This window comes from Pistacia vera, unplaced genomic scaffold (assembly GCF_008641045.1).
Source record: "Pistacia vera cultivar Batoury unplaced genomic scaffold, PisVer_v2 Contig93, whole genome shotgun sequence".
NCBI classification, from domain to species: domain Eukaryota; kingdom Viridiplantae; phylum Streptophyta; class Magnoliopsida; order Sapindales; family Anacardiaceae; genus Pistacia; species Pistacia vera.
The window spans coordinates 1387795-1414845 of NW_022196812.1; the positions used below are offsets into that span (position 1 = coordinate 1387795).

Here is a 27051-nt window from a genome sequence, read left to right on the forward strand (position 1 = left end):
AAGATTTGCCAAAAAATGTATAAAAGATGTCTTGGAAAATGATAGTCACCGAAAATACTCACCGAATCTGTGCACCGAATGACATGACAAAATCTTGACCGTTGATTAATATCAACTGATAATGAATAAACGGTTAGATTGTGTCACGTCATTTGGTACACGAATTCAGTACGCATCCTTCAATAACTGTAGCATTATTCGAGATGTCTTTGGTCTTTGTTTCCAGCAAGATAAATTGTAGTGGTCATTTCTCCTCTGGTCTTTGTCGACTAACACAATGAAAAATTGGTTGCCATTTGTTTGTCCCCAACAATTGTTAAAATCAAGTCACGATGCTTTCTAACTGTCAACCGACAATCACTGCTAAATCAACCATTCAAATTTCAGAGTTTGCTGTGCCTAATTTGGATGTTGTGTTTCTATACTCATGGGTTAAGTCCTTTGCAATTAAGTAGAAAGTACACATCAAATCCTTAATAATAGACTTAAGCACTGGACATTTATAACAATAAGAGTATACAAGGGCTGAATAACAGTAACCAAATGGTCCAAATGATTACAATGATTCAATTAATATGCTTTCTTTCTTTCTTCTTATTGACTGATGATGCACCTTAAGCCCTATTTCTTTCACATTACAGGGCGTCAATGAGATGTCTTGAAAAGCTAGAACGTCTCGCGCTTTGGGCGTTTAAGTTGAAATGCAACCCTTTGAGCTTGAGGCGTTTGTTGTGGCAAATCTATTCTTTGTTGAGGCAAATCTGTTTTCTGTTGCTGGGATGTGCTGGGTTCAGCAGTTTCTTCATCCTCCTCAGTTTCTTCCATTGGCTGAGCAGAATTCTTTGGGATGAACAGTTGGTAGTTAGGACCGATTAATGTGTCCTGCTCAGGTGGAAGTGCAATACCAGGTGATGCTATTACCTTTGGCAATGGGATTCTGTTCCTGGTTCTAGACAACTCTAGTAGGACCTGATAGACGGTGAGATTAAAAAAGTTACTCAATAAACTAGAATCTCTGTATGCTTGTATCAGCGACAGAAAACAGAAATATATTGTCACGAGAAACTAACAAATGAACAAAAGGAAAATTGTGCATCTGAACTCGTAGTTTGCTAGAGCAATCAAATGAAATCCTACAGCAGGGAAGCTACTTTAATAATGGGTTGCCAAAAGCGAATAAGAGCCAACAATCCAATCAATTCAATCTCAGTCAAAATAGCACTGTGAGTGAGTAAACCAGGACAAACACAATAGAAAAGAAACAGAAATTTGATCTTAAAACCAAACCACAAATCCCATTGCATTTATATTTGGGACTCTTAGCACGTGGAACATCAAGTAGAATAAGCTTCAGCATATCAAGGAAAAGTAAGCGACTAACTTACCTCTCTTGGTGGGGGTTGCGAGAAGCTAAAATTGACTTTCGACTGAATAGCAAGCTTGATATCCTCACAATCAATTGTAGACTTGCCAGCGTGCTCTGAGTAAACCTGTGCATCTGTTAATACTTCAACAACATACCGGTACCAGAACTCCAGGAACTGATGTATGACTCGAGGTTCATAGTCTTCCACACCCATCGATTTCAGCAGTGATTTAACAATCTTTGCATCCCTAGGCATGTTCTCATCTCCCTCTGCCATTTCCTTGACCGAATACTATCACCCACAAAGTAAACCAACATTAGACATCTTTGCAAATGCTACCCACACAACAAAATATTCTCACCCTTATCTCAACATAACATCACTTTCTACAACATAAAAACTAACATAGCAACGGATTTAATACTTCCTACGAAGCCGAACACAAAAGCTCAGATGAATGCCATTAGTTTCAACCGGGTATGAAAACTCGAATGTACAGTTATAAAAATGAAAAACGCTCGCTTCCATGTGCCAAGTAAAACTCAAATTTATTTATAATTTCATGGAAACTAAGTAAACTGTTACAATTTATTCAAATAGAGCAAATCTCAAACAAAGATAAACATGCTGAAACCATGAACAAATTTTTCTACTTTTAATTCAGCAAAAGTTTTATTTTTTCAATAAATTATCTTATATAACTTCCACAGACGCCAATAAACAGAAGCTGCAACTTAAAAAATGGAAAAAAAGAAAAAAAAAAAAGGTTTTTTTCAGCTCACGTTGAACCTGCGAGCTCTCGATTGCACCAAAAGCTAACTAAAATCGAGTACAGAAGATGAATCCGTTCATCCCTCTGTTCAAAACCCTAGTAACAAAAACCATTGAAGTCGCAAAACTTCAGGCTCAGCCCAACCTCTATTGACTCAATGACACCGTTCAGAATAAAAAGATTAAAAATTTAGTCTCCGCTCGACTAACCTCGGCTCGTCGACGAACAGTGGAACGCGCAGCAGTGAGTTCTGTTGAAAGCAAGTGAATTTCAGTTGGTAAGTGTATTTCTGTCTTGTTTCCTCTTTCCTGCTTTATGTGTTTCTTTTTATGAAGAATGAAGGTGATTGACTTCATGGGCTTGTTCAAAAGCCCAATGGGCCTGAGCCCAAATTAAACTAATGATGTCAACAAACCCAATATGAGATGAAAGTAGTACGAGAAAATCTTGAACAAGATGAGTAATCAGACACACCCAGACGTACATATGCTTATTTAAGATAGGTCACATATACATACTGTTGATATAAAATATTATTTATAAACTGATGTATCAATCCTGTCTGTCGGCATGTCGTCTAATTTATTTAATTTATCATTAAATTAAAGTAATATGATTAGCTTAAAACACGTTTGTTTATTTGTATGACATAATTTGTTGATGCGTCATTTCGACACCAATCAAATGCATGTGTGAAATACTGAGTTGGCTTAAAAGACACATATAGATGAAAGAGTGAGAGTAAAAACAATGGAGAATATCATTTAAAGTGGTTCGGATGCTAATGAAGCAAATCCTACATCCATTGATTTTGTATTAATGATAGAAAGCGAACTGACTTACAAATGATTATACGAGAGAGAATGCTATTTTTCCTTTGGAGAGATTAGCTAATCCCCAAAATGAGAGAGGAGCTCTCAATTTATAATGGGATGGAATAAGGTTATGATTACTAATTCTGTGAGTTGGTGGGATTATCCGTGTAAATCCTTCTTTATGTCCCATTGCCCACCTTCTAGAGTGATTTATGCGATTTGGTGCAGGGATTAGACATGTGGAATCGCTACAGATCTTGGCTGGTTTGACGCACACCCACTGCCCTGGCAGGAGCATGTCGTCCCTGTCATTGTATGACGTGGCTGCCTTTGACTGGATGCGGGCCTACCTAAGCTCTGACTTTTTACACTGACTAAGTCTTGTGTCAGTCCTACCATTTTCAGGCATAACATAGTTAGTATAAGAAGTTTGTATATGAAATATGATCGATACTTATATAAGACGATACCATTGTCTTAATTTGTTGACGAATGGTGAATCATGACATATGCTAAATATTCTTGAAGCTCTTTTTCGATGGTATTTTAATATTCATTATAATGGGTGATTTTAAAAAGTTATATAAGACATTGTTTTATTAAACGTCTCCTCTTGTGACTGAATGGGAAGCCTTTTAGCTATTGGGGTTAATTATATCCAGAGGTCTTGTGTTTGAGTCACAGAAGAGATAATTACTGAGTTTACCGAAAAAATAAATTAAGAGGTTAAGTTATTGAAATGAATTGGAAATTTGGACTAATATGAACAACAAAAAAGTGGAGCTTGAGCATCACTGAATTTTATCAAGCATAAGTATTATTTGATATTCAACTTGTACAATCAAAATGACAAATATAATGAACTATATATGATAACTAATTATAACTAAAGTTGTTTAATTGACCCTTTGAATCTCTCTCATCTCCAGAAGAAATCTTGGACAGAATCCTGCCATGAAAGCACAAGCATGAGCAAGATCAAGACGCCAGCAAGCCCCCATGATGAGCTCCCAATTCTAAGCACCCAAGAAGGGTCAGGAGATGGAATAAATGAAGAAGAAGGTGAAGAAGAAGAAGAAGTTGTTCTAATGGCAATTATAAGCCCACCAAGAACCACAGGAAGAAGAAAGCCAGAGTTCCATTTTGTAGTCTCATAAAATCTTGAGTTCTCCTCATGGTTTTTTCTTGTCACATATAATGGTGACAATACTACTGCTGATATTAAAGCCAACACCATGGCTACTCCTCTTGAGTTTTGGCCATTTGAGTTACAATAAGCATAGGTAGAAGCCATGGGATTGGGAGGAGGACTCAAAATGTGTCAAACAAAATACCCTTTTGATCTTATGGAAGAAACTTAACCAGATTGATTGAATTTATAGGAGGAAGAAGAGGGAGAGAGTAAAGGAATCTAGTTGGAAAGGTTGTGATTTGATGAAGGAAGAGATAGACAGCCGGCCAAAAAGTTGTATTATAATAATTAAAGTTAAGAGAAAGGTAAAAAGAAAGAGATGGAAGATTTCAAAAAGATTGTAAAGCTTTGGAAGTAAGGCATCTTATTTTGCTGTGTTCATACATGACTACAAGCATTTGCTAGCTAGCTGGACTCACTTTTCTGGGAATTCTTTCTACTTTATTGTTTACATTTGTCTCCGAGAATTCAGAGAGTAGTATAAAAGATATATCATCCCCATCATGTAATATTCTTTCAATGTCTATTTGGATCCAATTATTTGTATCTTTTATGTTAAAAGAATTAGAAAAATGATTTAGTATAAGTTCTGTGATTGGTTATGACATTCGTATAGGGCTAGTAACGGGTAAGCTGTGATGTAATTGGTCCGACTGGGAATCGGTCCCTAATCTAGTCTACTGAAGTTTTAGCCATTAGACTGAATTGACTTGGGGTTGAACCGACGAAACAATGTCAAACTGCGGTTCAACCGTCAGGTCAAATAAGGAATGCCCTTACCCCATTAAGAAACACCTGTTTTCCATTAAGGAACGCTTGTTCCCCATTAAGGAATGCTCGTTCTTATTAATTATTAGAGTTTTAAAATTTTATTACATCATGTTGACATCAGCATGATATCACTAGTCTGACCCATTGGTTGGACCAGTCGAACCGATTGGACCGCCTAACCTTGGGACCGACCCCTTGACTGCGTCAAGGTCCAGTCTAGGTATAAAAACATTGGTCTTAAGACGTTGTCTTGTAGATATAGATTCCTATTACCGTCCATGACATTATTGTGCATCAGTAGAATAAGCGTCAATACATGATAGAATTCCTGTGGTGTACTACTGGTATATCATTCATTTTCATCTATATTTCCACATATTTTAAGATTCGTTCTGGGTTAATAGATTGATCAGCTTAATTACTTAGATTGATAGACAAATATTCATGAATATAATGTGGAAGAAGCATGTGATTTGGAGGGCCACAAAGCCTGACATGTACCGATTTATATTATATTGTTTATGTATGAGAATTAGTGATCACTTGAATAAAGTAAATAATTAATAGCTTGAAATTCAACACTATGACATTACTTTTTATATGAATCTATAAATAAAATATTTTGAGACCTGGGTTTTTCCCATTTTTGTGTGTCTCTCTCATGTACTTCTGTAGTCACTCACTATAACCATGAAAGCTCAGTCTAATCACATCACCAAAATCCTCTCATTCTGCCATCTCTAAACACTTCTCATTTATTGTGGCAATTTTGATTTTTGATAGCTGATATTGATTACTGATGATCATTTTTTAGAGAAAAAATTAGACACGGTGTCCAGATCAGTTTATACGTACTTCAATTAATCTACAGGGTTCATTGAACACCTCACATGATCCATTACACACTCGAACATAAGACCTCTGAGAAACCTATCTAGATAACTAAAGTTTTGTTATCCGGCTATAAACCAAATGGTTAACAACGAATATACTTATATACATACATTGATCGATTATGAAGTGTAAATACAAGTCATCCACGCACGTTTCAGTGATTGGATTTATATATCACAGAACAACTGATCTTAAAGGTATAATAGGAATGTATTTGCTGTTTTTCTGTTAAACATGCACTCAAAATCTTTATGATAGAAAGTGTCTACTTTAGTCACTTAAATACTACATTAATTAGAGTTAGCTTTACTCACCCGCATCAGGTATTTGTAACTTCAAGTATTGATTTAAAAAAAGATATAAAAATCCTTAGAAGGGTCAGATCCAGGACAAAAATCTTGGGGACCCTTGTCTCAATCTGCAAGCCAAAATATCGCAAATGGATTCCCATTTGCCGGCCACCAACATGGTTTGCCTTCTCGATATATAAAAGTCATTCTCTAGACTATATAAATGTTCTAACTATGATTGAACGAATACTCGTATATACATTTATAGATTCATATAAAAGTAATGTCACCTAAACAACGTGAGATTGTTACGTTGATGTATGTTGGATCCAGATATATGATAGGTGTATGCCGAATCCAGATACAACATGATAGGTCGATTCCCAGAGGTTAGGTGGTGAGGGTGTCCCCATGGGGCAAAGGGACTAGGAGTAACCTAGGCCCTCAGACACGTGGTAGGTGAGTTTTAAAGGTATTGTCCCACTTTGAGCCTTGAAAGTGGCATAATTTTGTTTTGGAAAAATGCCTTTAGAAGATGAAGGTGTTTTTGTGCTATATAAAAGAACAAAACCATAGTTATCTAACAGATGTGGGAATTGGGCACCAACATACATACTGTATATACTCGTTTTTTCTGTAACAACCTCGACTTTACTTGCAATAGAATCGGGAGAAAGTCCGAACGTATGCAGTTTCAGTTTTCTTTTATTTACAACAATATAAAATTTGATTTAACTTTGGTGACCGTCGTGACCTTCTGAATTATTATTAATTTGATTTTCGATTCGTGAAACGTACACGATGTGAATTGCTTTTAGTGTTTTACAATGGCAGCTTTTGCTTCAAGTCATGGTATTTAAGTAATCATATAACTATTTAACTTACTTTTGATCTTATTTTATATTAACATAATATTCAGGTAAAAAACAAACACAAAAAGCTCAATTTCTGCCATAGAAGTCTACCCACAAAAGCTTGAGAAGACGAAGAAAGAAGAAGATTGATCCAGAAATGGATTTACCAAAATCTATTCTACTACTCATTTTCAGATACTTTCTTTTCATCTTCCAGAATTTACACCGGTTTTCAATCTCAATTACATTCGATTCCTTTCAAGAAACCATTTCCAGGGTTTTCCAGGCTCCGATCGTCGTTGCATCCATCGATACAATGCTGTCCCTCTATTTTCATATGTGCAATCTTTCGCCATGCACCATAGATTTAGATGACAAAACCACCATGCATTTCTGGACCCCGAAACACAGGAGATTAAACAAGCCTGATCTGGTGATTCTCCATGGCTATGGAGGCAATTCCAGGTGGCAATTTGTGTACCAGGTTGGTTCATTATCTAATAGGTTTAATCTTTACGTGCCGGATTTGTTATTCTTCGGCAAATCCTACACTACCAGGCTGGAGAGAAGTGATTATTTCCAGGCTGAGTGTGCGGTAGAAGGGCTGAAAAAATTGGGCGTGGAGAGGTTCTCGGTTTATGGAATCAGTTACGGCGGTTACGTGGCGTACCGTATGGCTGAGATTTATCCTCAGGTGGTTGAGAAGGTTGTGATTGTGAGCAGTGGAATAAGCTGCACGGAGAATCAGAAAGATGGGCATCTGAAAAGAATTGGGAGATCTCTTTTGGGAATTCTGGTTCCTCAAAGTCCTCAAGATCTACGGTTGCTAGTTAATTTATCTGTTTACAATCAATATTTGATCAATTGGGCCCCTGATTTCGTGCTTCGACAGTTCATCAAGGTGATTAGTTTAACTTAATTTCTGGATTACAGTTTAGAGTTAAGAGTGTGTTCTTGACAACAAAGAAAACACTTCCAAGTTCCAAGCTCCAACACCTCCATGTACAGATAAAAAATGCTTTATGAAAACACTTTCAAGTTCCAACACATTCATATGCATAAAGGATTGCACTAACTTTTAGAAATGTCTTTCAGATTATGTATGACAGTCACAGGAAGCAGAAGCAGGAGCTGGCAGAGTACTTACTGTATAAAGGTGCCAATCCAAACATACCCATTTTATCTCAGGTAATTTTGATTCAACGTTTACAGAGAGAATGACCATTCGAACGTTTTCAACCTCACACTGACAAGATCTCTGATCTGATTTTGGGGTGAAGGAAACACTGATAATTTGGGGTGATCAAGACAATTTCTTTCCACTGGACTTTGGCTATCAGTTACACAGGTGCAGAACTGCTACTTAATGTCCTTTCAGTTTTGACCTTAAAACTGCTTGATCCTAAAGTGATTTGTGACGAATATATGTTGATGAAATGCAGCCACTTGGGACCCAAATCAAGGCTGGAGATCATCAAGAACACAGGCCATGCTGCAAATGTTCAATCACCTTCACAACTCAACAGCCTAATTACATCTTTTGTTTTGGCTCAGTCCTAGCTTCCTTGCTACGTTTAATTTTGGACATTTCTCATTCAGGCATGTAGAGGGGCTAAATTAATGTTAATTAGTCTTTGTTTTTGTGAGATCAAGTTCTGAATTTTCTCTTCTTTAATCTTTGTATATGGGATTTAATTGAAGAAAAATGCTAAATTTACCCACCCATGGGTAGCCCAACGGTAACGGCGAATCAAGGAGGTTGTAAATGGTTTCAACCCATAGTCAAAGTTTGATTTTTTACTGCACGCAAAGGTACCTCGTGGTGTTGGGTTGTTATGGGATAGTTTCTCTGAGGAATATTTAAGATGCACGTAAGTTGGTTTGGATGCCTTAACCAAAAAGAAAAAAAAAAAAAAAAATCCTTAATTTATTTAAAAGCTTACTATCAAATGGCAATGCCCAAATCCAAGATAGGAGCACGCCCGACAAGTCGTATTAACCAAGGCGACATACACGACTAATAGTTTAAATTGAATTAAAAACTCAAGAATAGAATGTCATCCGCTGAAATGGCATGAGCAAGAACAAACATAATAAACACGACATGTCGGTCCAATAAGAAATAAAAACGAGCCGCGTCGGTCGTTAAAAAACGAAAGAAGTAATACGGCTGGTAGTTTGATTCAATACCATGAAAACGACAAATCGGTCAAACAAAACAATTAAAATTTTACAAAATACCCCTTCTTGTTATATATTTTTATCCAAATACTCCCTGTCTTCTTGTTTTCTACAATAAATCTCACTCGACCACCGCCACTCGCTCGATTCTCTCCTCGACCACCACCACTCGCTGGATTCTCTCCTCAGGTGCAGCTCACGTGACTCCAACACAGCCCAGCGACATCGCTCCGTCGCACCACGTGCCGCTGACGCGGCAAAGGACCGGATGTGAGCAAGAAGAACAAACAAACAAAACATTATTAAAAATGTCATCGCACGGGAATGACTTCGCTGCCATCCTCTGCCACGTCTTCCTCTCCTATGACGGCGCCGTTTTAGGTGTAACCCTAGCGTACTCCGCTGTCCGTACGCTCTTAAAATTCCGCAGTACTTCCCACGCCCTAGGCAAAGTCGAGAACGCTCCGCAGTTTAGAGTCTCCGATCTTCGCTCGCTTTTGGAAGACGATGACAAGAAATCGAAGCAGTCAGATCACCAGCAGAATAATAGTCGCCTTGTGGTCGTGCGTGGCCACGTGGAAGCAAAATCGGCGGTTGAGGGAAAGAATTGGAAGAACTGGACGAATGGTACTGGCGTTTTGGTCTCTCATTACAGTGGAGACAAAGCTGTTATTATTCAACGAACACAAACTGTATGCATTCTTGAAAATCTTAAATTTACGTTTTCTTTTTTTAATTTTTTTAGTTATTTATTTGTTTTTAATATAGGGTTCTTTAGTTCACAATTTTAGAACAAAAATTTTGAACAAGCTCGAAATTGTATGAGTTTCTGGGTGTCTGTATGTGTATGTGCATGTGTTTATCTGAATTTATGTGTGCTGTTATATCTCATGAATTTTCTAACTATGACAGATTGTGTTCTAAAACGTAAGAAAAGTTTTGTGAATTAGCTATAATTTGTGGATGAGCTATCTATATTGAATTTTTGTATGAGTGATATTTTTGCATTTTTATTTATGCTTAACTAAGTTGATGTAGTTGGTGTTTTGCTTATTGTAGTATGAGTCAGCTTTCTTGTGTAGGAATAATATGAATGTCTTGTTGGGGATGATTTTAGTTTTGGCACACATTTGTATGAAAAATATTGTTTAGTAAACAGAGAACACACCATTTTACTTGTAATTTGTATAGACAGATACAGATTATTGATATGCCCTAATGAAGAAACTATTTCTTTTCTAACTGATTTTCTGGTTTGTGTTGCAAAGTGGCTGTACAATGAATGGAGGGGCTTTTTGGGATGGACTCCTGATATACACGCCATTTTTGGGAGATCTTGGAGAAAAAAGGAATCGTCTTTGAGGACGGTAAAATAATTATTTGCAAATTCAAATTGATATGTTTGCTGATTAGTTACTTTTAGTAAGAATGTCGTTGAAGCAACTAATGCTTTTCTGTCAGTATTGACATACAGAGAGCATTTTTCTGTGGTTTGAACAGATAACCATTACAGTTCCGTGTTGTGTTGCATATTCATTCAATAGCCTTTAGTCTTCCATATATGTGTTGTTTTTTCGCTGACACTGCCACTTCACACGTATTTGAGCATTGACTTAACATAAAGTAGTGATTCTTTAGCCTCAAGTTGGGAGCATGTTATTTTGATTTTGGAATATGTTATAAGATTTTTGTTGCTTCATTTTTTATGTATAAATGTCTCTGTTGGCCTGGTTGGTGTAATTAAGATTTTGTTGAAATTTAGTTGAGTTGCAAATGTGATTGAGCAGCTTTTGTTAGATTTTACCTTTATAACTTTGCCTTCTTAACCATTTGAATCCTTAAAACCATTTTGGCTGGTTGTTGGTATTTTAAAACTATTCATGTTGAGTTTAATTGTGGTTGTTATAGCTATGATTAATCTAATATATTTGTATTATTCAGGTTCCTTTTATTCTCGTTGAAGGGGGTTGGTGGCCACAATCTGATTATGTTGTTGTGAACATGGATGGCTCCAAGCATCGCTTACCTCTTGTTAGAGTCTATCATGATTTGCAACCGTTTAATGTTTCTCCTTATGCACTTCTTCAGACAATTTTTGGTCATGAGTGCCCTGTAAGTTCAAATTTTGTGAAGTCGAAATGTGACTAATGCATTATAGAGAATCTGACAATACCCAAAATCTGAAAGATCTGGTTCTGGTGTAGCATTTTGTTTGTCTTAATGATCAGCTCATTCTTGTTACAAAAGTATGATGTTATTCTTGTTACAAAAGTATGATGTTCTACTTTGTTTGCTTGTTGAAGGTTGGTGTGCTTGACGAAGAGAAGATTCTTCCACTGGGAGAGAATATCAGTGCTGTTGGCATCTGCAGTTTAAAAAATGGAGTCCCTGAGATCCAGTCATGCAAAGATCTTCCCTATTTTCTGTAAGTGTTTTATTAAAGAACAATTTCTGTTAGGTCTTTTTGTTGTAAATGCAAAAAAATCCATGCATGTGTACGATGTAGTCTCTCTCTTCCTTGATTGTGTTGCTATCATTCATCTTAAAGATATTTGAAGTGTTTAATGAGTTTCCAGAAAGTCATTGGCCAGTTCCCTCATTCTATGCATTGTTTTCATCTGGTATAGTATTAGGGAATAGATTTGAGAACGAGTTTGCCCTGTTTTAGCAAATTAAAACATATAGTGCTCTATATGCTAACCTATTGATCTGCTAAGTCTAATGTTAACATGCAAATCCAGCAATTGGGCTATAAACCTTCTTTTATGCTGGCATTTTCTTAACAAATTTGGCAATGGTGTCTATTAGGAGGTTCTGGTTTTAGGAGGTTTCCATCTTTAGTTGAAACTAGTAATTTGCTTTTCTGCAGGACTGAGATGACAAAGTATCAAATGGTAGCCGATCTTGCTTTCAAGTCACAAGTACTCTTCTGGAGTAGTATTGTTCTTGGTTCGCTGTCTGTTGGTATCCTTGGGTATGCTATTTTCAGGTACATTAGTTTTAAAGGACAATATCTTTCATCTCTCATCATTAAATTTCAATGAGTTCAAATCTAGTGTAAAGGGGTTATATTAGTAATTGGTAATTTAGTTTTGAACCTATTAATCAACATTTGTCTCCAGGAGCTGGAATAGATGGAAAGAATGTAGGGAACTGAGACGGTTGCAGCAGTCAACCCAAGCTACTGGAGACAATGCCAATTCTCAGGTTGGTGGAGACGATGAAGCAGCTGGAGATATTCCAGATGGGCAGCTCTGTGTGATCTGCCTGATGAGGAGGAGGACGTCTGTATTTGGTCCATGTGGGCATGTTGTTTGTTGTCATCGATGTGCCACATCAATCGAACGTGAAATATCACCCAAGTGTCCCATTTGTCGCATGCCAATCCGTAATTCAATGCGGATATTTTTCTCTTGAGCGAAAGCGTTTGGTAATTCGATGTCGTCTTCTTTTTCACTAGTCCATCCGAAACTTTCCAAGTCAAAATACATAGGCGAATTAGAGTTGTAGAGTTAAATTTTGTGAATATTTTTTAGTACATATTCTTGTAAATGCTTCTCATATTCTTGGAAATGCTTCTTTGACAGCTAGAAAGTGATACCACCTAACAAGTTACTGTTATCTACTCCCTAGCACATCATCTTTTTACTCTCACCAAACTACTAATGATAGCACAATTGACAGCAAATGAGTACAACAGAAACATTCACTGATAAACTAAAAGAGCTGCCAAACAAGAACAAGGATTACAAAATCAGCATTCTAATGCATGGCTGAATCTTGTTCAAAAGTTACACAGAAATTCTTGTAGATAAAATAAAAAGTAAGAACGGATAGTTATGTATTTGATCTAATCTCATTTACTTTCATCTCCAGCTTCCACAGTGAGCAGAAAGAAACAGGCTGAGCTTTCCACCACAACCCAACACACCCATCTTTCTCATCAACTCTCATTTCCCAGTTACTATCATACTTCCTCAACAAAGCCTTCCCTCCATCAATCACATCTTCTCCAAACACTTCTCCAACAAACCCCACTTCTTTCATTCTCTCACACCATTTCTCCTTCCCTTCATTCATCTCTCCCCTGTTTGTCAACGCCTTCGCCGCCTCCCCTTCCATTACTCTCCTTTCTTCGCTCTCTCGCCCTTTGAATGCAGCACTTGTTGAGTCCAAAAACCTCCATAAGTACTCCACTCGCCGCGCAAAACCTGTTGCAAAGTCCGCACAATTGCTGCAGCTGCAATCCATGTTGTTTTCGCTAAGAATTACTCCTTTTGGCTCCAAGCTTTTTATCATTCTCAAGAATTCAGTTCTTTCATCTGGGGTGTTGTGATTCAAATGATGCAGTCTAAATTGCGCGCAAACGATTAATGTTTCTTCAGGGGAGAGGTCGATGACTTGTGCATTAAGATTCTGTAAAGGGTGGTTATCTAGTCTGTTGATTTGTAAGTTTATGTTCATAGACTTGGCAAAAGTGAGAAGTTGTAAAGTATAATTGTCACCTTGCGGACCAACTGAAAATGGGATTTCAGTGTTTTGGTCATTTTCAACACTTGGAGCGACAATTGTTAGGCGAACTAGAGGAGGAGGACCTCCTGGTCTTCTGGTCAGGGGCTCAAGAAGTGTAGGCCATTGCACACCATGAGAGACTCCAATATCAAGAATGTGAAGATTCTGCGAATTGTCGTGTTCTTGAGCAAGAATTTGAAGGATGGAAGAGTTTGCAATGTTGTTAGGAAAGGCAAACCATGGACTCTTATCATAGAAATTGAGTAAAGATTTTTGGAAGAATTTTGGTTCTGTAGAAGCAAAAGTAACAGCTCCTATTGAGGTAGATGTTGAAGAGGAAGATGATAACGAAGACAAATGATAAGTCATGGCTTTGAGTCCGTGAGCCGCCAGCCGGTGATTGGCGTCACCGGTAGGTGAGGCAAGCTCGTGGAGGACGTACAATAGGTGCTGGACACGTGTCAGGTTGCCTGCTGTGACCGCCATGGCACAAGGGTTAAGCAACTGCTCTGCCCATCTACCATCCTTGTTATTACCGTTAGTATTGTTGTTTCCTGAAGACTTGTTTGAGGTTTTCTTGTTACCAACTGACCTCTTAACTGTCACAATTTCTTCATCCCCTTCTTAACTTTCATTGATCCGACGGCCATGATTCTTCCTCTGCTGCTGACTTTGTGATGATCTTGGAAGAGGGTCATCGGCATTCCTCCTTTTCCTGGAAGGATCCGACGGCCGTGGAGGGCTTGGAATGGTAGAAAGATCACTAGGCGTTATGCCAGTAGCATTAGTGCTAGTTGTAACATTTATGTTCTCCACAGGACTAACACTAGCACTAATCAGCTGTTCTTGGACTAAATTCTCTCCTTGTGTCCACCACTGATAAGTATCGATACCGCCAGCGTGGTAGGGATCATCAAGGAACGAAGGGAGGAACGTTAACGAGTCCTCAAGCCAGTCCAGAATATGATCTGAGGTGGGGTTTGGTTCAGGTTCTTCAATGGTCATTGTTCCTGAGAAGAAAGAAACTTTGAGTCTTTCAAATGCCAAAGAAGGGAAAGCTGTACTGTTTTGGTAGGTTTTGGTCATTGACCAAAAAAGGGCTCAAATAAGTTAATCTTTGGTTGAGAGTTGCGCGTTAAAATAATGAAATGGGCAGTGATGTTTTGCGGAATGAGGTCAGTAAAGAGAATATTGTAAGCGTTGGCGTGGTGATTTATTTGGAAGATGTGATGTTTTTATTGGAGATTTAATAAGCCGATTAGAAAGCAGAGACTTTGTCTTTTGTTAAGTTATTGGTTTCTATGCCAATGGTGGTTGAGATCTACAAGTTGAGGATTGTGATGTGTTGAATATCACTTTTCAAGAGACGGCAAACTCTCTTTCTGCTAATTAAAAACTATTCAGTCTTTGTTTGTTTTTGGTTTCTGCCATTTGGGACCAAATGGATTTCTGATAAAATTTTAATGGAGACTGTTGTTTATTATTTCCCATGTGAACAAGTATTCTAGCCTCATGTCACATGAACACTTCGTTTATGTAAATTGTCAGTCAAGCTTAGCTTGGAGGCTGATTTCTGAGTCAAAAGTTTGGTTCTGTATTTTCCAATTTTTTCAGGTTCCTGAAATTGACCCAGTTCAGACTCATCTGTTAAGCCCTTTATTATAGGTAATCTAATCAAGATGGGCCTTTATCCACTTTGTGCCAATTAGGCTGGTCAAATTAAGAAAGAGGCATTAGCTACCCCATGAAGATTGAGTCATTTGGTGCATAAATGTGATCACCATACGCTGTTTGATAAATCTTGTAATTTGATGGATCTTTTGCGGAGGATGAAGAGGACTACTTATTGGACTTACCTTAGCTTGGATGAATATTGAACTTGATCAGACTTAGACCTTTGATTAAGAATATGAACTTGGACATAGATCAGATCAAGGATACCTCATTACTGATCAATTGACCGAACACTTGCAGCCATCACCCAAGTATGATCTATCCCTTGAACTCGGATTCGGATGCCGCGACGCCTAAGTTCACATTACTAGTTGATGTTTGATAAAAAAACGACCGTCAACAGTTGACACATCAGGTTGCAACAAAATTATTTGATTACTTTATAAGTTAAAACTCTTAACCACTTCCCTTGTGACCGGATTGAAAAAAGGGGCTTGGCTGCATAGGGTCTCCCCGACCTCGTGTTTGAATCTCATAGGGAGTGATACTCACCACATTTATGACTTACTTAGTTCATTAGTTTTTTAGAGTATTCAATGAACCCTAAGGATTAGATAGACTAATTTCAATAAAATCTCACTCTGTTCTTTATCCCCTGTAGAATACTTTCGAATATCTAACCCCTTTATTAACAATAATGTTAAGGTGTAGAAAATCAAGAAAGAGAGGATGAGAATGAGAAATCCAGGGGGAAATTCATGGACAAACCAGAGTTGGGTAAAATTCCTTAGCACCCATAGGTTTTGGAAACTAACAATAGACCCCAACCGTTTGGTAAAACTGTCAACTTTTATAGTAACGTTGAATGTACCCTTACCCTTATAAAGAAAAATGAAACATATAGATAGTATATCATTATGAAACCATTTGTTATAAAGAAATGTGGATTTTGGTAATTCCTGGATTACGTAAGAAGAAAATTACTATGTGTAAACAAATTTTCATAGATGAAGTTTCTTGTCAGATTGAAGGTTGTGGAAAAAATGTTTGATATGAAATTTAAATACAAATGGTAAAGTCACTTATTAGATAAGTTTATACCTGTTTGTCTCAATATCTCCATAACTTCAGGTTGAGTATAAGAAAAAACAAAAGCATATTGAACACAAACAGATAAGGATAATCCTGCACCACTTTCTTTTAACTCATCCGGGTTTAAATTCTTCCTCATTTGTGATTCAGCAGTACTATTCTGAAATTTCATTGCTTTTAATCTCAATGACCTTTCTCATCCCAATAATTTATTGAAACAGTTGAAGTTAATGTAAGATTTGCAACTTTGACTGTCATGGAAAAGATTAGCCAAAGCAAAATACACAATATCTTAACCTTTACTAATTTTTTTTTTCCATTTATTCTGTTTACGCATGATTCGTTTCCAAGGATGAAGTCTTAGGTTCGAAGGACATGCNTCAAGCTTAGCTTGGAGGCTGATTTCTGAGTCAAAAGTTTGGTTCTGTATTTTCCAATTTTTTCAGGTTCCTGAAATTGACCCAATTCAGACTCATCTGTTAAGCCCTTTATTATAGGTAATCTAATCAAGATGGGCCTTTATCCACTTTGTGCCAATTGGGCTGGTCAAGTTAAGAAAGAGGCATTAGCTACCCCATGATGATCGAGTCATTTGGTGCATAAATGTGATCACTATAGTCTGTTTGATAAATCTTGTAATTTGATGGATCTTTTGCGGAGGATGAAGAGGACTACTTATTGGACTTACCTTAGCTTGGATGAATATTGAACTTGATCAGACTTAGACCTTTGATTAAGAACATGAACTTGGACATAGATCAGATCAAGGATACCTCATTACTGATCAATTGACCGAACACTTGCAGCCATCACCCAAGTATGATCTATCCCTTGAACTCGGATTCGGATGCCGCGACACCTAAGTTCACATTACTAGTTGATGTTTGATAAAAAAACGACCGTCAACAGTTGACACATCAGGTTGCAACAAAATTATTTGATTACTTTATAAGTTAAAACTCTTAACCACTTCCCTTGTGATCGGATTGAAAAAAGGGGCTTGGCTTCATAGGGTCTCCCCGACCTCGTGTTTGAATCTCATAGGGAGTGATACTCACCACATTTATGACTTACTTAGTTCATTAGTTTTTTAGAGTATTCAATGAACCTTAAGGATTAGATAGACTAATTTCAATAAAATCTCACTCTGTTCTTTATCCCCTGTAGAATACTTTCGAATATCTAACCCCTTTATTAACAATAATGTTAAGGTGTAGAAAATCAAGAAAGAGAGGATGAGAATGAGAAATCCAGGGGGAAATTCATGGACAACCCAGAGTTGGGTAAAATTCCTTAGCACCCATAGGTTTTGGAAACTAACAATAAGACCCCAACCATTTAGTAAAACTGTTAACTTTTATAGTAACGTTGAATGTACCCTTACCCTTATAAAGAAAAATGAAACATATAGATATTATATCATTATGAAACCATTTGTTATAAAGAAATGTGGATTTTGGTAATTCCTGGATTACGGAGGAAGAAAATTACTATGTGTAAACAAATTTTCATAGATGAAGTTTCTTGTCAGATTGAAGGTTGTGGAAAAAATGTTTGATATGAAATTTAAATACAAATGGTAAAGTCACTTATTAGATAAGTTTATACCTGTTTGTCTCAATATCTCCATAACTTCAGGTTGAGTATAAGAAAAAACAAAAGCATATTGAACACAAACAGATAAGGATAATCCTGCACCACTTTCTTTTAACTCATCCGGGTTTAAATTCTTCCTCATTTGTGATTCAGCAGTACTATTCTGAAATTTCATTGCTTTTAATCTCAATGACCTTTCTCATCCCAATAATTTATTGAAACAGTTGAAGTTAATGTAAGATTTGCAACTTTGACTGTCATGGAAAAGATTAGCCAAAGCAAAATACACAATATCTTAACCTTTACTAATTTTTTTTTTCCATTTATTCTGTTTACGCATGATTCGTTTCCAAGGATGAAGTCTTAGGTTCGAAGGACATGCAGAAATACACAATATCTTGACAATGAGCCGTGTTGACAAGATATGAATTTTACATATTGGAATAAATGTAGTAGAAAGAAATGTAAATACATATTAGTTCACCATGAATACCATAAGTCTATGTTTTAATTTAGACCGTAACTTAACCAATGACATTAAAATAATGGTTAACCCGGTCCACTGTCAAGATATTGTGTATTTATGTGCATCTCTCTTGATTCAAACATGAGAAGTCATTCATTTCTTAGGTTCAAATCAAGAGAAATGAATATAAATACACAATATCTTGACAATGAGCCGTGTTGTTACATCTTTGGCTTTAAGAAATTTTATAAAAATCAATTTGATATAATTTAGTACAAAAAAACCGCTCTCCTTTTGAAAGTAACATTTAAGTAAGAATTGAGTTGGTAAATTTTTTAGTTAAGAAAGTCAATATTTATTGAACACTATCCGTTTTAATATTTTAATTGGTTAGGAGAAAATTAGAATTATTTTCATTCACTAAAATAAAATTAAAACAAAATCGACTTCAATATATTTGTAAGAGGTACTATAGTTCATGAGTAATCCTTAAGTTTTGGAAGTTAAAAAGATAAAAAATAATAATAATAATAAGTGATGTAATAAGCTATGAAGATTAGACAAAAGGACGATATCACTCACTAAATGAAAACTAATTAAAGAGTACCTATCAAAATTTATGCATCACCTTAGCCAAAACCTCAGCATTTATAAAGTCTTGTTGGAGTGGTATTGTTGGTTGGAGTTTAGAGGGCATGGCCTAATTAGTGTAATCTGTCAAGGGTCATTCATGGAAGATGGAGTTGTGTTACATTGCCTTTGTGAAATTAAATTACACTAATTAGGAATAAATAGTTCTTATTTTGATAATTAAGAATGTTTATAAGAAGATTACGGTATTCGACAATCATATCCAGGAAGTACTTCAAGGTATATTAATCTTCCAACTGAAAAAAGCTATACATAAGCATGGAACATGTTGATGATTTTAAAAATCTAGAATGAATGAAAACAGCTACTGAGGAAAGGAATAAATGGAAAAGAAGTAAAAAGAAGAAAGTATTCTTGTAAACTTTGATTATCATGGAAGAAATGAATTTCATGCGTGTTGGGATATTATGGCTCGATTTCCTATTTGTTACCATGTAAAATTGTATGTCTTTATAAATAGAATTATGAATGTCTTGTTAGGAATTGAAATATGGATTCTATTAGAAATAGAATATCTAATGAGAACCAATTTAAAGTTATAAGAGAATGTGAGAATACAAAGTATTTGGTATAAGAGTTATTAAGCACCATGATGCAAATCGAGCTTTAATGGGTTCTAATTTGCAACCCCAAGCAGATCCGCTCACTCTTGGTAAGGCGAGTAATTATTTTGAAGCTTGACTTGAAAATCTGAACTAAAACAGAACAAAAACAGAGCAGCAACCTTTCAGCACTTCCTTTCAAGCACTGGACTTCCTCTCTCAGCCCAATAAAATATTAAGAACGAGGGTTCATCAAGTTAGAAAAATCCTTGAAGTCAATATTTACCAGATCCCAAATCCAAACATCTTTTTCCAATCAATGATTGATTATATAATGAATAGTTGGAACCTGTTTGGCACTAAAAATAAAGGTCCAAATTACACTGGAAGATTGAACATAACACAGAGAATGAGGGTTCATCTATTTCTAGGCGCAATAATATTGTCTTAGCCAAATTAAAACAGTCTAATTAGGAATATCTAATAATTACTTTCGTAGTAATTGCTTATAAGCTGACTGTTTTTTGCTATAAGAAAGCAATTCTGAAAGAAATAGAGAAGCAACAGGAACAAAATAATAATAGTTAAACAAAACAAACAGTAAACAAAGAATGTAATACGCGCGATTTACCCTGGTTCACCCAATGTAGGCTACGTCCAGCTGAGTCAATATTATTGCAATATGACTCACATCTCTCGTTTACAATGAATGAATTGTTCTCACACCCATAACAAGAGAAAAGAATGTTTATATACTAGGTTTAAGAGATTAAACCTAGTTTTACAAGAATTCCTATTCCTAAGCCCAACCCAAAAAGGAATTAATAACTTAAAAGGAATCCTACAGCGGTTATACATGGAAAAGCCCAAAACCGCCTACGGGCTCGGGGGCGCTGCCCCCGCGACCCCCGCCCGCTCACCGGGGAGCGGGGCACCCGCCCGCTGACCGGTCAGCGGGACCCCCGAGTGCGTCTCCGTTACCCATTAATGCTGAAGTAGTCGACAACTCCAACAAATTCAAGGATCAAGACATTTTTTTGATGGGAACAAGAAAAAGATTTAAATTTGTGGAGGCCAAAGAGAGGATTTTAATTTTGAAAGTGTCAGGAAGTATTCCATGGAGCAATTTAAAGTAAATCAATCAAAAGCTGGAGACTTAATGATTTTTGGATGATAGAATATATATTAAAGGAAGACAGCTACCGAGATGAGAGGCATAAATGGAGAACAGTAAAAGTTGAAGTGGTTCTTTCTTGTTTTATTAATATTAACTTGTTTTCACTTTTTCTTTTTCTCCTTTTAGTGATAGTAATGTGCAATTCTTTCATAAATTGGAAGTGTTCCCCAGGCCCCAGCAATTTGTATCTTTAGGAGAGAATTGCAACTTTGCTTGTCATGGAAGAAATGAACTGATGCAAAAATGAGTTTCATGCAAAATATTCTAAGAACAAAGTATTCTCTTCTAGTAACACACAGAGTTAAAATGAAAATAATGAACTCTGCGAATTCATTTCAATAAAAAAAGTTATAAGAACTTTCTTCCGTTTTGACTCAAAGAATCTAACAGAAAAATTAATTCCCAGCAAAATTTTGTCCCGGGGAAGTTATTGCTTTTCCAAGAGAAGAAATGAATGATTACAGTTGTTTCTATGTATTGGCTTTAGGCTTTTGAGATCCTTATAAATAGTACTTGAAATTAACTGACAGAGCACTCTTTGTCCTAAACTGATATCGACAATGGATTCTGCTCAACCTTTCACTAATTTGGTTAAAAGAAAAGGAGAGGAAATTACAGAGGTAAATGAAGGTGCATCGGGTGAGCAACCAGCAAAGTCTCAAAGCCATAAGAATGATGAAGCTGTGAATGCCGAAGGTAAGTCAACGACACTGATATTAAGTGAACATTAATGCATTGCATAGTATTGATTATATCGTTTAAACTCTTTTATTTATTGACATGCTTTCTCATGTGTGCATGATTTGGAATATGACAGCGAACAGTAGGAGTATAAAAGGCAATTCTGTTCAACCTACGATTGATCAATTTTTTAGCAAAACAGGACAAGGAGTCACTGAGGTGAAGCAAGGTGATCCCAGGGAACAAACTGCAACAACACAAAGCTATAAGAATGATGAACGTGCTAATGCAGAAGGTTAGTTAGTTAAAGATACGTACTGATGTGGTGTGAAAGTTCTCATTATAAATAATTATCTTTTGAACTCTTTTTAGATTTATTCAGTAATATATGTTCATAATTTGGAATTTATAGTGAAGAAAAGCAGCGAGGGGAATGAGGATCATATTAAGTACCGGTCATTATACAAGGCTGTACAAGAGAATGATTGGAAGGGAGTTGACGATTTCATATCCAAAGATCCCGCGGTGTTAACTGCCAAGATTAAAGTATATACTGAGGAAACAGTTATTCACGTAATTACTCGAAACTTAGATACCCCCTTTTGGCTTCTGGAGAAGCTTGCATCGATGGCTGGCCCAGAATTACTAGAACGATCGAATAATGAACATGGCCTAACGCCTATATTCGAGGCTGCTAGATATGGCAATACGAAGGCGGCAAAAGCCTTTGTTCATAAAAACAAAGAATTGCCAAATATAAGGAACAGCAACGGTTTACTTCCAATTCACGAAGCTACAGTTCGTGGCCACAAGGAAACAATTCAATATTTACTCTCAGTGACAAGAGTGCCCTTAGATGACACGAACGGAGTGACTCTGCTTAAAAATCTGATCAATTCTAGTATCTATGGTCAGTATGTAAATTATATTAATTCTCTTTTATTATTTAACATTACAAAGGATATGGTATTTATATAATTGTCATGACTCATAGATTCATCTTTCAGATATAAGTCAATTTTGTTTTGCTTTCTCAGTTTTATTAGTTTAACATATTTTCTTCGGACCCTGGTCTTGCACAAAAATCCTTTGCTCTAATTTTTGATTGATTTCTACTGCATTTACAGGTATAGCTTTAGACTTATTGAAAAGATATCCAAACTTAGCATGTCTCCAGAGCCAAGACAGACGAAGTATTTTATTAATACTGGCGAATAAGCCTCTGGCGTTTGAAAGTGGGATCAGACTTGGATTTTGGAAACGCTTAATCTATGAATGTTGGTGTCAACAATCTTCTAATTTTTTACTTTCTCTGCCAAGTCGCAACATACGCAGAACTCTGTGGTTAAAATAATACTACATATACAAATTCCTTATAGAATTTTTCTCTCAAATGTACGTCTCATAACTAATATAATTTGTCAGGGATTCCTGTGCAAGAAGAACATATTCCTGGTCCTGAAAGTGTGGACAGAGACATAGAAACTCCCTTCGAGAGACCAAAGACAAAGTTAACAGAATCCACACATATGGGATTTTTTCAACAAATGATGTCTACTGCCAGAAGCTTTGGTTTGTAAACCTCCCATCTAAATATCTCTTCATTCCTAGAATTATGATACTGAATGCTGGCATTTGTTTTTATAATTATAGCAGGTGCTTTGTGCCAAAAAATATATATTATGCTCTGGAATGCCGTCATGCACTTAGGTAATTAAGCATTGAATTATTTATTCTCTTAATTAAAGGAGCAGTTTGAAAGAGAGTCTCTAGCTTGTTAAATGAGTAGAGTTTAATTGAATGCAGTTCCGATCACCAAGAGCATACATGATACAAAGTTAACGAATATGCAAGCACATGAAATTGTCAGAATCATGTGCCATGACAGAGTTATTTGGAGCAATGAAGAAGCCTTAAAGTCATTAACTGCACCAGTTATTACTGCCGCAGCATTAGGGACTTACGAGCTTGTCAATGAAATTATGAAGGCCTATTTCTTCTCGTTTACTTTATCGATAAGTGGTGGTGACATATTTCGAACTGCAATTCTAAATCGCCACGAAAAAGTATTCGGTCTTGTAAATAGAAAAAATATTTTACTTACATGGGACAAGGACATGAAGGAAGTGGCTGACATGAGAGTAAAAGAAGACAATATTTTGCATTCCGCTGGAAGGTTTGTCCCTTCAGATCATATTCCGGGTCCCGCATTGCAGATGCAGAGGGAGCTACAATGGTTTAAGATAAGCATCCAACCATGCAACGATTGAGTTCTTTTTATTATTTTAAATACTTCTTCAATTTAAGGCCCGAAACTCATGAAAATGAGATAAATTTTATATAACATGTAGTCCTCAAATTGTCCAGCATTTTCTTATCTATTAAGCTAAGGTTTTATGTTTATATGTTCAGGCTGTGGAAAATTTTGTTCATCCATCCCGTCAAGAACAGCGAAACAAGTCCAATAAAACTCCTAGACAAGTGTTTACCGAATCACACAAGAATTTAGTCAGAGAAGGTGAAAAATGGATGAAAGAGACAGCTTCGTCCTGCACAATTGTAGCTGCACTCATAATCACAGTAGTCTTTGCCGCAGTTTTCACAGTACCAGGTGGCAATGACTCTGCTAAAGGGACGCCCATTTTCTTGCGCAAACCATCTTTCATAGTGTTTGTCATATCAGATGCATTTGCACTCTTTACTTCGACTGCTTCACTACTGATGTTCTTGGCAATCCTCACTTCGCGTTATGCAGAAGAAGATTTTTTGGAGTCGTTGCCGAAGAAGTTAATCTTTGGGCTAGTCACCTTGTTCTTTTCTATTGCAAGCATGATGGTGGCATTTGGTGCAACCATTTACATATTTCTTTCCCATCCATGGAAATGGACCATCATTCCAATTTCCCTTCTTGGCTGTCTCCCAGTATCCTTATTTGCTCTTTTGCAGTTTCCTCTGTTGGTTGAGATGATCTCTTCAACTTACGGACGAAGCATTTTACAACCAACCAAGTAATTCTCCAGAAGAGCAACAGAGGAATACATTACTTTAACAGTACTCTGCCTCTAAGTTACACGTTTTTGTCCCTTTTTTTTATTTGTAAAATGAGTGTAAATGAAATTCTTGAAATTAAGAATTACATGCCTCAGTGCCTCTAAGCCATAAGGCCTAAGTAATTAGAACAGAAAAAAAAAAATCAGAGCAGCAAATTGCTTTGGCACTTTCATTTTAACTTTAGGGGTTTAAATTCTACCTCTTTTATGCTTTGGTGGTGGTGTAATGATTTAGCCTTATGAAATTAAATCTAATTCTGTGTGTTTAGAAAAGATGGACTAAAATTTCTTCTAAGTTACATAATTCTTATGTAAATGACGTTACTGACTTTTGTAAACCAGTATAAAATATGGATTTAACTGGTCTTGTGTTAAAGCCACTTCTCTTTTTCAGTTTATCCTCAAACCTCAATATCTCGAGACTCAAATGCTCTCTTCTTGATAAAGTGGGCTTATACAAGCCCAAAAGTTTTACACTTCCAAGAGTTAGCACACTCCATAATGTCAAGTGGGCTGGTGTAAAAGCCACTTGCAAAAGCTAACATACACCATAACATAAAAGCGGCCCCTCTCGAAACCTTGCATACACCATAACTAGGGGTGTGCAGGAATTTAGAATTGAAAGCAGCAGGTACATGGGGTTCTAGTTCTGGTTGCTACCAGGAACCAGCCCTCACAAGGTTGGTTCTGATTGCACCATTGTAGCTTGTAGGAACCGGAATCAGAAATTGGGAATAAATTAAAATTTTAGAAAAATGTGGGGACCACTCTAAATTTTATCATCAATTTCAATTAAATATTTGGGGGTGTAGTTGTAATTTTCATAGGATATATTTGTTATTTTTGTTAATAGTAAGGATGGGTCGTAATTTTCTCGAGTACCCGAGTCCATGGGAGTTGGCCTAACTATAACTATGATAAAGAGGACTAGTAAAACTCACTCCCAAAAGTTAATTTAAGGGAGGGGAGGGCCTAATGATATATATACATCATAATAACCCACCAACTTGACGATGTGAGGTATCTCTTCTAACCCCTTCTTAATTTTCATCTTCAAATCTTCTCAAAAAAACTGTAAAATATTAGGGAGTATCACGTCATTAACATTTATTAATGTGATTAATAGTTGTTGTATTGAATATTTGTGTTCTAGCCCAGCTTCCCTCTCCTCTCTCATTGTTTCTTGGCTCATTTATTTTCTATCAACCAAAGGATGAACTACTATTCGTATGCTTTCTAAATTTCCTGCAATTTATGGGAACAGAGAGAGGAAATTAAGCAGAAAATACAGAAAGAGAGGACAATTATTATTCTTATTGAAACGTCCGTACAAAACGCAGAATCGATCAAGAAAAAAAGTAGAGAAGAGATAATGAAAACAGACAAAATGAAAGGATATCATTTTATCCATATATTACAGCCTCACGGCGCAATTTCCTTTTCTAAGAACATGTAAAGAGTGATGGAAATATTGAAAAAAGTTGAGTGAGAAAGTGTGAAGAAATATTAGCTAGAATCTTTCCTTCTTTACTTTTGCTGCAATTTGTATTTTGTAGGACCTTCTACTTCTGACTAGAAAACATCCCTTTGACAATAATGCCAACAGGCAATAGGAGAGGTAGATCTGAATGTTTTTTTAAGTATTAAATCCTCTTGAAAATATAAAATATCATTTATAAAATGATCAAAAATCCCTTATAATTATCAAAAACTGCATATCTCTTACAAAATTATCAAACAACCTCCTAAATAAAATGAATGTGTTTTTTTTTTTTTTTTTAAATATCTGGAAAATTTGGCTTAACTATATATAATGGCCGATAAAATTAACCCAACGACTAAAAAGTGAAGAAAAGAGAAGTGGACATTGGTAAATTATTGCTTCTCTCACCTTGTTCAGCACACATTAATATTATTTCCTCCCCACCAAATGCCAGAGTTCAGAAAGGAAAAGTAAAGAAGAAAAGTTTAAACGGACAAAAAGTAAAAGGTCGCAGCAATAATGTATGTTATATAAAGCTTTGGCTATTACACATCATTTCAGCTGGAAGTCACGTACGAAATAATTAAGTCACAATATCTTAATTTCGATATAAAAATTAATTTAAGAAGGTTTCATCTTCTATATTGCCTTAATGTGTGTTCTAACAATATACATAAAAGATATTAGAAGATAAAAACTTTAGCATTTTGATATATTAAAATTAAATTTTTTTTTTTTTGTCTTTATATATAACATACATCAACATAAGTAAATATATTATCTTTTAGTGTCTTTAACATGTACATATGCTCTAAAGACACATGTTAAAACAATCTTTACCTTATGGAAATGAGGTGGTGCAAAACTAGAGGTTTTGGATCATAAAAATGTTTTAAAATGTATAAAATAAGAGTAATGTTATATCCATAAACTTTTCTCACAATTTTTTTCTCACTATACCGACGTGATAGCTCACAATTGGTCAACCGTG

The 27051-nt window shown here is 36.1% G+C and overlaps 5 protein-coding genes across 5 annotated transcripts; 3 read left to right on the forward strand and 2 right to left on the reverse strand.

The window, feature by feature from the left end:
- Positions 1-416: 416 nt before the first annotated feature.
- LOC116120286 (transcription initiation factor TFIID subunit 9-like) lies at positions 417-2427 on the reverse strand. Its single transcript, XM_031406240.1, has 3 exons — positions 2349-2427; positions 1386-1658; positions 417-969 (listed from the first exon to the last, which is right to left on the reverse strand). The coding sequence occupies exons 2-3, from the start codon at positions 1641-1643 to the stop codon at positions 667-669; spliced, it is 561 nt and encodes a 186-aa protein (XP_031262100.1). The 5' UTR covers positions 1644-1658; positions 2349-2427; the 3' UTR covers positions 417-666.
- A 4599-nt stretch (positions 2428-7026) lies between these two features.
- Positions 7027-8698, forward strand: LOC116120245 (2-hydroxy-6-oxononadienedioate/2-hydroxy-6-oxononatrienedioate hydrolase-like). Its single transcript, XM_031406188.1, has 4 exons — positions 7027-7856; positions 8051-8143; positions 8236-8303; positions 8398-8698. Exons 1-4 carry the CDS (start codon positions 7113-7115, stop codon positions 8513-8515), a joined length of 1023 nt encoding a protein of 340 aa, XP_031262048.1. The 5' UTR covers positions 7027-7112; the 3' UTR covers positions 8516-8698.
- A 746-nt stretch (positions 8699-9444) lies between these two features.
- LOC116120244 (E3 ubiquitin-protein ligase SPL2) lies at positions 9445-12757 on the forward strand. Its single transcript, XM_031406187.1, has 6 exons — positions 9445-9828; positions 10405-10503; positions 11078-11248; positions 11440-11561; positions 12006-12125; positions 12259-12757. The coding sequence occupies exons 1-6, from the start codon at positions 9445-9447 to the stop codon at positions 12551-12553; spliced, it is 1191 nt and encodes a 396-aa protein (XP_031262047.1). The 3' UTR covers positions 12554-12757.
- A 67-nt stretch (positions 12758-12824) lies between these two features.
- On the reverse strand, positions 12825-14752 carry LOC116120246 (nodulation-signaling pathway 1 protein). The gene has a single exon (XM_031406189.1). The coding sequence runs from the start codon at positions 14132-14134 to the stop codon at positions 12974-12976; it is 1161 nt and encodes a 386-aa protein (XP_031262049.1). The 5' UTR covers positions 14135-14752; the 3' UTR covers positions 12825-12973.
- A 7061-nt stretch (positions 14753-21813) lies between these two features.
- Positions 21814-24539, forward strand: LOC116120346. Its single transcript, XM_031406299.1, has 7 exons — positions 21814-21822; positions 21900-22437; positions 22655-22804; positions 22953-23099; positions 23181-23183; positions 23334-23770; positions 23940-24539. Exons 1-7 carry the CDS (start codon positions 21814-21816, stop codon positions 24537-24539), a joined length of 1884 nt encoding a protein of 627 aa, XP_031262159.1.
- Positions 24540-27051: the final 2512 nt, after the last annotated feature.